Here is a 12,197-nt window from a genome sequence, read left to right as displayed (position 1 = left end):
GAAACTGTGCTTAGAAAACTTGCAGCAAACACAAGTCTAGGACCAGATGGCTTCACAGTCAAATTCTACTAATATTACATATTTGGAGAAGCATTAACACCTATCCTTCTCAATCTTTTCCCAAAAAATTGCAGAGGAAGGAACACTCCTAAGTTGTGTGCTCACCATCTCCCTAATACCAAAATCATACAAAGATATTACAAAAAAGAAAATTATAGGACAGTATCACTGATGAACATAGATGCAAAAATATTCAACAAAATACTAGCAAACCAAATCCAACAACACATTAAAAGGATCATTCACCATGATCAAGTGGAATTTATCCAGAGATGCAAGAATTCTTCAATATGCACAAATCAATGTGATAACACCACATGAACAAAATGAAAAATCAAATCAATATGATTATCTCAGTAGATACTCAGAAAAAACTTCTAACAAAATTCAACAGTAGTTTTTTATAAAAACTCTCCAGAAAGTAAGCATACAGAGAACAAGTTGTTGCTGCTGTTTAGTCACCCAGTCATGTCTGACACTTTGCAACCCCATGTGCTACACCACACTAGGCCTCTCTGCTTCTCATCATCTCCCAAAGTTTGCCAAGTTCATGTCCATTTCATCAGTGCCATCCAGTCATCTCATCCTCTTGACACCCTCTTCTCCATCTGCTCTCATCTTTCCCTGCATCAGGAACTTTTCCAATGAGCCAGCTGTTTGCATCAGATGACCAAAATACTGGTGTTTCAGCTTCAGCATCAGTCCTTCCAACAAGTATTCAGGGTTTCCCTTAAGACTGACTGGTTTGATCTCCTTGCTGTCCAAGGAGCTCTCAGGAGTCTTATCCGGCACCACAATTCAAAGGCATCAATTCTTTGGACCTTCTGTCACAACTGTACATGATCACTGGGAAAACCATAGGGAACATATCTCAACATAATAAAGGCCATGTATGACAAACCCACAGTAAACATCATTCTCAACAGTGACAAATGGAAAGCATTTCCTCTAAGATCAGGAACAAGACGAGGGTGTCCATCTTGCCACTTTTATTAAACATAGTTTTGGAAGTCCTAGCCAAAACAATCATATAAGAAAAAGAAATGAAAGAAATCCAAATTGGAAAATAAGAATTAAAACTGTCACTGTTTGCAGATGACATGATACTATACATAGAAAATCCTAAAGATGTTATCAAAAAGCTACCAAAGCTCATCAATGAATTTGATGCAGTTGCAGGATACAGAATTTATGCATGGAAATGCCTTGTATTTCTATACACTAGCAATGAAAGATCAGAAAGAGAGATTAAGGAAACAATCCTATTTACCATCACATCAAAAAGAATAAAATACCTCAGAATAAACCTATTGAAGGACCTATGCTCAGAAAACTATAAGATACTGAAGAAAGAAATTAAAAGATGACACAAACAGATGGAGCACTATACCATGTACTTGGATTGGAAGGATCAGTGTCATCAAAATGACTATATTACCCCAGAGTAATCTATAGATTCAACTCCTGCCAAATTAGCAATAGCATTTTTCACAGAATTAGAACAAAAACATTTACAACTGTTTGGGAACACAAAATATCTCTAAAAATCAAAACAATATTGAGAAAGATAGAGCTGAGGGAATACGGCTTCTTGACTTCAGATTAAACTAGAAAGCTACAATAATCAAGACATATGGTACTAGCACAAAAACAGAAATATAGATCAGTGAAACAGAATAGAAAGTCCATAGATACACCCATGCACCTATGGTCAACTAATCTATGACAAAGGAGGCAAGAAAATCCACTGGAGAAGAGTCTCTTCAATAAGTGGTGCTGTCCAATGGAAAACTGGACAGCTACATGCAAAACAATGAAATTAGAACATTCTCTAACACTATATAAAAAAAGAAATTAAAAAAGGATTAAAGACCTAAATATAAGACTGGATATCATAAATCTCTTAGGGAAAACATAGGCAGAGCACTCTTTGACATGTTGCAGACAGATTTTTTGATCCACCTCCCAGAGGAATGAAAATAAAAACCAAAATAAATGAATAGGACCCAGTTAAACTTAAAAGTTTTTGCACGGTGAAGCAAACCTTAAAATGAAAAGACAACCCCACAGAATGGATTAAATATTTTCAAAAGAAACAACTGACCAAGGATTAATCTCAGAAATATATAAACAACTCATGCAGCTCAATACAAAAAAAAATTTTTTTAATTGAGCAAAAGATCTAAAGACATTTCTCCAAAGAAGTCCTACAGATGACCAAAACTTACATGAAAAGATGTTTAACATCTGTAATTATTAGATAAATTCAAGTCAAACTACCATGAGGTATCACCTCACATAAGTCAGAATGTCATCATCAAAAAAAAAATCTACAAACAATAAATGCTAAATAGAGTGTGGAGAAAAGGGAACCCTCCTACCCTGTTGGTGGGAATGTAAATTGGTATAGCCAGTATGCAGAACAGTATCAGTTCAGTTCAGTCACTCAGTCGTGTCTGACTCTGCAACCCGATGAACCGCAGCACGCCAGGCCTCCCTGGCCATCACTAACTCTCGGAATCCACCCAAACCCATGTCCATTGAGTCAGTGATGCCATCCAATCCTCTCATCCTCTGCTGTCCCCTTCTCCTCCTGCCCTCAATCTTTCCCAGCATCAGGATCTTTGCAAATGAGTCAGCTCTTCACATCATATGCCCAAAGTATTGGAGTTTCAGCTTTAACATCAGTCCTCCCAATGAACACCAAGGACTAATCTCCTTTAGGATGGACTGGTTGGATCTCCTTGCAGTCCAAGGGACTCTCGAGAGTCTTCTCCAATACCACAGTTCAAAAGCATCAATTCTTTGGCACTCAGCTTTCTTTATAGTCCAGCTCTCACATCCATACATGACCACTGGAAAAACCATAGCCTTGACTAGACGTACCTTTGTTGACAAAGGGATGTCTCTGCTTTTTAATATGCTGTCTAGGTTGGTCATAACTTTCCTTCCAAGGAAAACAGTATAGAGGTTCCTTTAAAAACCTGAAAATAGTAATCAGTTCTGTCACTCAGTCGTATCCAACTCTTTGTGACCCCATGGACTGCAGCATGCCAGGCTTCCCTGTCCATCACCAATGTGATCCAGCAATCACACTCAGGAGCATATAATCCAAGAAATCTGTAGTTCAAAAAAATAACTGCATCCCAGTGTTCATTGTAGCCAGGACGTGGTAGGAACCAAAATATCCATTGATGGAGAAATGGATAAAGAAGATTTGGTACATATGTATAATGGGATATTAATCACGAAAAAGAATGAAATAATGCCATTTGCAGCAACATGGATGGACCTAGAGATTGTCAAACTGAGTGAAGTAAATCAGACAGAGAAAGACAAATATTGTAGGATATTGCTTATATGTGGAATCTAGAAATAGAAAATAGTACAAGTGGACTTATTTTAAAAAAAAATAGAAATAGTCACAAATGTAGAAAACACATTTATGTTTGCCAAGGGGGAAAGGTGAGGGAAGGATAAATTGGGATATCTGGATTAATACCTACATACTACTATATATAATGTAGATAACTTGTAATGCTGCTGCTGCTGCTAAATCACTTCAGTCATGTCCGACTCTGTGCAACCCCATAGACAGCAGCCCACCAGGCTCCACCGTCCCTGGGATTCTCCAGGCAAGAACACTGGAGTGGGTTGCGATTTCCTACTGTATAACACAGGGAACTCTACTCCATACTCTTCAATGTCTTACATGGGGAAATAATCCACAAAATAGTGAATATATGTATAACTGATTCATCTTGCTGTACAGCAGAAAGAAACTAACACAACCTTGTAAATCAACTACACTCCAGTGAAAATTAATTTTCAAAAGGTAAACAATACCCCCCCACCAAAAAGAGATCAATTAAGCCACCTAGAGTAATATTTATATTACATAATACTCAATTTTTTATAATCCATCTCGCCATTTTTAAAGCATAATTTGGTATGAAAATCATAAAAGCCATACTGTTGTTGAACTCATAGAAGCATCTCTCTCTACAATTTATTGTTACTGTTGTTCAGTCGCTAACTCACGTCCCACTCTTTGAGACCCCATAGACTTCAGGGTGCCAGGCTTCCCTATCCTTCACTATTTCCCAGAGTTTGCTCAGACTCATGCCCTTTGAGTCAGTGATGCTATCCAACCATCTCATCCTTTGACCCTCCTCCTCCTGCCAGTATCAGGGTGTTTTTCAATGAGTCAGCTCTTAGCATCAGGTGGCCAAAGAATTGGAACTTCAGCTTCAGCATCAGTCCTTCTAATAAATATATTTCCTTGCAGTCCAGGGGACTCTCAAGAGGGTTATCCAGCACCACAATTCAAAAGTATCAATTCTTCAGCAGTTGGCCTTCTTTATGGTCCAACTCTCATATCTGTACAGGATTACTGGAAAAACCACACCTTTGACTATATGGACCTTGTTGGCAATGATGTCTCTGCTTTTCAATATGTTGTCTAGGTTTGTGATAGCTTTTCTTCCAAGTAGTAAGTATCTTTTAATTTGATGACTGCAGTCACTGCCCACAGTAATTTTGGAGCCCAAGAAAAGAAAATATGTCATTGTTCCCACTTTTTCCCCTTCTATTTGCAATGAAGTAATGGGACCAGATGTTGTGATCTTTCTTTTTTGAATGTTGATTTTTAAGCCAACTTCTTCACTATCAACTTTTACCCTCTTCAACAGTCTCTTTCTTTTTCACTTTCTGCATTAGAGTGGTATCATCTGCACATCTGAGATTGTTGATATTTCTCCCTGCAATTTTGATTCCAGCTTGTCCTTCATCTAGCCCTGCATTTCTCATGATGTACACTGCATATAAGTTAAATAAGCAGGGTGACAATATACAGCTTTATTGCACTTCTTTTCTAATTTTAAATCAGTCTATTGTTTCGTGTTTGGTTCTGACTGTTGCTTCTTGACCTGCACACAGGTTTCTCAGGACACAGGTAAAGTGGTCTGGTATTCTCATCTCTTTAAGAATTTTCCACAGTTTGTTGTGCTCCACACAGTTGAAGGCTTTAGCATAGTCAATGAAGCAGAAGCAGATGTTTTTCTGAAATTCTCTTGGTTTCTTTATGATCCAGTGAAAGTTGGCAATTTGATCTCTGTTTCCTCTGCCTTTTCTAAGTCAAACTTATACACCTAGAAGTTCTTGGTTCACATACTATTGAAGCCTGCTTGAAAGATTTTGAGCATCACCTTGCTAGTATATGAAATGAGCCCAATAGTATGGTAGTTTGAACATTTTTTTTTTTCATTTCCCTTCTTTGGGATTGGAATGAAAACTGACCTTTTCCAATTCTTTGGCCACTGCTGAGTTTTCCAAATTTACTGACATACTGAGTGCAGCACTTTAACAGCATCACCTTTTGGGATTTAAAATAGCTTGCTGGAATACCATCATCTCCACTAGCTTTGTTTGCAGTAATGCTTCCTAAGGCCCACTTGACTTCACACTTCAGGATGTCTGGCTCTATGTGAGTGACCACACCATCATGGTTTATCACCAGATAACCATGATGACCTTAAAGGTCATTAAGACCTTTCTTATATAGTTCTGTGTATTCTTGCCACCTCTTCTTAATCTCTTTTGCTCTGTTAGGTGATTACTGTTTCTGTCCTTTATCATGCCCATCCTTGCATGAAATATCCCCTTGATATCACCAATTTTCTTGAAGAGATCTCTAGTCTTTTTCATTCTGTTGTTTTCTTCTATTTCTTTGCATTGTTCATGTAAGAAGGCTTTCTCATCTCTCCTTGCTATTCTTTGGAACTCTGCATTCAGCTGGGTATATCTTTCCCTTTCTCACTTGCCTTTTGTTTCTCTTCTTTTCTCAGCTATTGTAAAACCTCCTCAGACAATCACTTTGCCTTCTTGCATTTCTTTTTCTTTTCAGTGCTTTTGGTCACCACCTCCTGTATAGTTATGAACCTCCATCCATAGTTCTTCAGGGATTCTGTCTACCAGATCTAATCCTTTGTATCTATTTGTTACCTCTACCGTATAATAAGGGATTTGAGTTAAGTCATTCCTGAATGGCCTAGTGATTTTCCCTACTTTCTTCAATCTAAGCCTGAATTTTGCAGTAAGGAGTTCATGATCTGAGCCACAGTCAGCTCCCATTCTTGTTTTTGCTACTGTATAGAGCTTCCTCCTGTTAATCACATGAAATATAAACCTTATGTTTTTGAGGAATAGTCAGTAAAAAATGCTTTTTAAAAATAATGAGTACTTAAATTTTTTTTTTAATTAACTCCTAAGGGACATTATCCTATTTCTTAAGAAAAAAAATTTTAATATAAAGTAGGAGAGTAGGTTCATACTTTGAATTTTCCATTGCTTATGTTACGGTCACATTAATACAAATGTCTTAGTGCCAAGATCAGTTGTTCAGCATTGTGGGAGCACTTTTGACTATATGTTGTAGAACTGGTTCCATAGTGTATGAAACTGTCACTTAGATTGTATTCTCTTCATAAGTCTATAAAATTACCATACATTTTATTAACAGATGTGTAATTATTAGTTTCTCTTGTCTGTGGCAAAGTTGTAGTGTTTCTTGTTCATATAGTTATTAATTCTGCTTTACAAGAAATAAATTTTGCCCTGATCTATTAGGCCATTGGTTTGTCCACAATGTATTCAAACTTTATTACTATAGAGTCCATCAGGTACTGATTTTCATTGATAATCAGCAGATATTTCATTGAAATAATTTTTCTGTGATTTACTTGATGATTTTTTATAAACTGTCCTCTATGAGCTTCTTCATTACTCATACCATAATGCTTCTTCATTACTAGATATGACCATTATACTAGTTATGTACTAAAAGTCATAAAACATATTCTATTGAGAATATCATCAAGATACTCAGAATGGGAGAACAAAATGGAAAAAAAGAGAAAATATAGTAGTAAAATTCTCCTGTTTATTTCTAGTATTATTTGGTGAGAATTCTGCAGTAGAGTACAGAAGATAAGTACTAGAATATGTTCTCATTACATGCCTAATTTTTGTCTTTGTTTTTTATATCACCAACTTAACATGTATTAAAGACCTAGAACTATAGCTTTGTCAAAAAGTATTTCTTTTCTTCCATTGCATTTTTTTAATTAAGGTGAAACTCACATGACATAAAACCAACCATTTTAAAGTTTACAGTTCAATGACATTTAGCATTTTCACAGTGTTATGCAATCATCACTGCTATCTAGTTCCAAAACAAGAATAATCATTTATATAATTTAACATACATAAAAATCTACCAGTGTAAATGGTATAAATATTTACTACCATACATGAAATTTCTTTATTAACAATAGAAAGTTGCATTATCTTGATTTTAAAGATAAGAAAATAAAGTTTAGGTAGCTTATGCAATTTATGCAGAAGATCATACACATTATATGTTGCTTAGACAAGATGTCTATTTCCAAAAGCCATAGCCATTCCTCTGTGGTAACATACCTTCCAGCTCACCTTTTATTAGTGAATGAATTTCTAAGGCTTCCCAGCATTTCTGTGTGCCAGCATCCAGTATGCTGTTATTCTAGTGTGATATCTTGTATGCTGTTATTCTAGCAGCATGCTGTTATTCTAGTGTGCTATTTCAGAGGAAAAAAAAACTGTATATTTGAGAATTTGCATAATATAGGCTCCTAACAAATGTTTAAATATTTTCTTGAGATTAACAGATGTGTTGACTATTCCTAATTATACTTAGCAGCTATCATGTGAGAGAAACTGTTTTATTTTGGGTATTGTTTACCTTTTATTTGCCTTTCAGATATGCTGCTTCCGTAAAGGATGGCTCCCAGTATTTTGTGCTCCTAATTGTGACAGATGGTGTTATCTCAGATATGGCTCAAACTAAGGAGTCCATAGTTAATGTAAGTAGGAGTCATTCTGTCTTGGGCTGGCTAAATGAAAGCATGGTGCTACTTAGGTTAATTAACTGAAGTCTTCTTAGTTGACTTAACTGTGAAACAAAATGCCTTTGCAGCCAGTGCATTATCTAGACAACTCTTTTATAAATAAAAATAAATAATATCATCAACTTCATGTGCATGAGTGTGTTTATTAGTTTAATGTATATAGTCTTATAATTTGTACAGAATATTTATTAATATTTGCATTTCAGTTACAGGAGAACTGTGCTAATTTCTATGTTTATAGAACTGGGTGGGGACTAGTTTCTAATTATGTGCTACATTTATGATTAATTGATTGTCTTCTTTATTAGACTATAATCTATAAAATCTATATTTATTAGATTGCAATCTATAAAATTATATCTGGTTTTACTTACCTTTCTATATTCAAGTTGAGCAGTATTTGACACAAAGTAGACATTAGTAAAAATGGTTGTATGAAAGATTGTTTATCATATTTCATAATTATTAATGGCATATTAATGACATAATTATTACTAGCATATAATTAGCTGTTTGTGTGAGAAAAACTAGTTACATGTGGGAAAAATCAAATTTCTATAGACATATACTTAGCAAAACCAAACACAAAATGAAAGAGAGGTAAAAGCTTGCACATTATGTGGCACACTATCTTGCATAATATGTGGGAGCCTGGATGGAAAGGAAGTTTGGGAAAGAATGGATATATGTATATGTATGGCTGAGTCCCTTCACTGTTCACCTGAAACCATTGTTAGTTGGCTATATTGGGCTTCCCTGGTGGCTCAGATGGTAAAGAATCTACCCACAATGCAAGAGATCTTGGTTTGATCCCTGGGTCAAGAAGATCCTCTGGAGAAGAGAATGGCAATCCACTCCAGGATTCTTGCTTGGAGAATTCCATGGATAGAAGAGCCTGGCGGTCTACAGTCCATGGGATCACAAAGAGTCAGACATGACTGAGCAACTAACACTTTCACTTTCACTCCTATACAAAAGAAAAAGTTAAAAAAAAAACTTGAAAGGCGTTTCTCCAAAGAAGATACACAAATGATCAACAAGCTAAAAGAGCCTCAACATCACTAATATTTGGAAAATGCAAACCCAAACCCCAGTTAGATATCACTTCACACGTGTTATGGCGGCCAATATTAAAATTTTTAAAAAACTTAAAATAAAAAATAAACTAATAGGACGTGTACTGAAGAACAATTATTCATATTTCAACGACCTGATGATGTGGTTGCTATATTGTTCCATCTTTCTGCTGGTGGATCTCATAGTCTTAGCATAAAATTATTTAATCATACTAATAATAACTTTCTATAATTATCATTGTAGTCACACATTTACTATAAAAATTGCTTTTCCTAACCATAACTATAAATGAGATAGAGTACTACTTTTTCTTCCCAGGTGACCCTATTGGTAAAGAACCTGCATGCCGATGCAAGAATGGCATGGGTTCAATCCCTAAGTTGGGAAGATCCCCTAGAAGAGGGCACTGGCAACCCACTCCAGTATTCTTGCCTGGAGAATCCCACGGACAGAGAAGGCCGGCAGGCTACCGTCCATAGGGTTGCACAGAGTCAAACACAACTGAAGCAACTTAGCATGCATGCATGCACTACTTTTTCACAAATATGGTATCTTTTTTCACCTTTCAGTAACAAAAAGATCTTCAAATAGAGAGAGAACATGAAAAAAGAGACTAAAGATACCCAGAGTCAGCTTAGGAAGATTTTGCCTGAAAATAGCAAGTGTAAGCAAATACTCAGTTTTTTAAAAAAATAATATTATCCAAGACTGGTCATTCCTGAAGAAAATCCAACTGAATTAGCATATGTATGGAGTTCAGAAAGGATAAGAGTGGAATCAAGTATATTATTCTGTGTTAATATTAAATATGTCCAAAAGTATTTTAATGAACTTCTGTGAAAAAGTGTCAATACTTAGGATATTATTTTCTTCCTAATTCTTAGTTGTTTTCCTAATTCAGTTTCTTAATTGTGAACAAATTCTGTATTCTCTTTGAAGGCTTCAAAACTTCCAATGTCAATAATTATAGTAGGTGTTGGACCAGCAGAATTTGATGGTGAGTAATAAAATTTCAATAGCGTTAATTGGGAATTTATTAACTGTAACTCATCATGTACTTACATATCTATCACTCTTTTTTTTGCATATAGGGATATGAGTGTGCGTGTGGATTTGTATACTATGTCCATGTACATACAGACATAGATATCACATGATAGCGTCTATTGAAGTGAGCAAATTAAAAGAATGTCTTCTGAGTAGTTCATTATCTCTCTAGTATAGGTTAATTCAACCATGTAGTTTTCTGTTTTATTATAGATGAATTGTACCTCAAAATATTCCTTAATATTGAGTGATAAATTGAGTTTTTGTTCCTAAGGCAAAACACACTCTGGGTTCCCTAAAAACTTTTAAGGGTGAGCCCTAAGTAAATAAACCACTATGTTGTGAAGCATAATAATGGATTTTCAGACCTTGGCTAGTTGATAGACATTATCTTTAGAAATATTTATGTTCTGTCATATGAAAGACTAAAGTAAAATGAAAATGGATATGACTATCTGAAACTTAATAAGACTATATAATTATGCTAAATTCACGTATTGGGTAGTTTTCTGTTTCTGTTGGCTCAAGCCATCTTCAAATGCCAATTAGTGATGGGTGTTCATGTAACTAGTAATCTGGGTAAACTCTAAAGTTAGTCTGTTTCTTGTCACCTGATGGATTCCTTTAAGAGAACTCTATGCTAGATAGCAACTGTATAACCACATAATATTCACCTGATTCATGTGTTTTTACATTGATAATGAGAGTATTTAGCTTGGAACTTTAGAAATTAGAATAATTTAAAAATATTTGAAACAACTCTTGGTATGTTACAGGTTAATTTAGGCACATAGGTGACTAATCATAATATGATCATCACTAAGATGATTCTTGCTTAACCACCAGTGCCTCCCCAGTACGGACAGTATAGATCTGTCAGTCTCAGGTAAAACAACACAGCAGTTATATTGCTGATCTTGGAGATTCTTTCCTTTGATCCCATACTTGGCTGGTCACACTTTGCATCGTTATACTCTTCCAGTTTCTAAAGCAAAATCAGTTTAGCCCTGCCTGCTGTTGCTCCTGCTAATATTTTCTCTGTCTCTGAATATTTACATCTGTTTTCATTGTCCATCAGGCATGAATCTGAGCTACCTCTCTGGAGTCAGGAAAACTAAGACACATCTTTCTTGTTAATACTTTGTGTACTTGATCATCTGCATTGAGCAGTGATAGGCTACAATTCACAAACTTTACCAATTGCTAGGTTAAAGTAATTCATAATTTCCTTTTCAGTTACTAATTTGCTTTTGCCTCTCAATTATGCAGTTTTCACTGGGTACATCCCACGTCTCCCAGAGTCCTGTGGAAGACCATTGTTAGGTGTAAGACCTCAGTCACTTGTTCCTCAACCTCCCACACATAATATGTGAATACAGAGCAACTGACATTTCCTGGTGAATATTTCTGGTCATAGATTTCTATTCAAAGCAGCAGGCACAGCTATTTGGGTACTACCCTCATACAATAGCCACACTTATTTATTTTCCTCAATTCTTTTGTTCCCCATGAATTATTTATCAGAGTTTTGAGGTATGAAAATTCATTATTTCCCCCTCTGACTTCTTGAACTAACTAAAAAAAAATATGCAAGAGTCACTCAAATAGAAATCAAAATGTAAGTTTTATTAATAGTAGTTCAGAATTAGAGAATCTGAGTTACCCTGTGCACAAACTCAGATTTCTTGTTTCTTTTCTGCTCCAAAATTAAATGACCTCACCTTTATCTCAAGGCCTCCTCTGGACAGCAGAGCCTTGCCTATTTCTCATGCCACAGGGAGAAATTGCCTTCAACCTGAGGATAGAATACTCCAAAAAGAGATTCAAGGTCAGTTCCATCTCCCAATCTTAGTTATCCTATGAATCACTCTTCTCAAGAGGAAGAGTGAGTGAAGATTATAGACATAAGGAAGTTGCCTGCCCATAGAATTCTGTCCTGGGAATTAAAGTGAAATTTTCCTCTGGCAAGCCTACAAACAGGGAATTAGGGTCCTGAAACAGCTGATTTTTGTTTTCACCCTGATGGAAGAAAATTTCTGAGTTACATTCAAGTTGGTATTATCTTAT

The 12,197-nt window shown here is 35.7% G+C and overlaps 1 protein-coding gene across 1 annotated transcript in view; it reads left to right on the top strand.

Annotated features, from left to right (window-relative positions):
- Positions 1–12,197, top strand: part of CPNE8 (copine 8) — a 265,088-nt gene that overhangs the window by 237,090 nt on the left and 15,801 nt on the right. The window contains exons 18-19 of the mRNA XM_005887727.3: positions 7,859–7,961; positions 10,023–10,080. Coding sequence (XP_005887789.1) covers positions 7,859–7,961; positions 10,023–10,080 — 161 coding nt within the window. The remainder of the gene's footprint in view (positions 1–7,858; positions 7,962–10,022; positions 10,081–12,197) is intronic.

This window comes from Bos mutus, chromosome 5 (assembly GCF_027580195.1).
Source record: "Bos mutus isolate GX-2022 chromosome 5, NWIPB_WYAK_1.1, whole genome shotgun sequence".
Taxonomy (NCBI): Eukaryota; Metazoa; Chordata; class Mammalia; order Artiodactyla; family Bovidae; genus Bos; species Bos mutus.
This window is presented reverse-complemented; position numbering and strand designations above follow the sequence as displayed.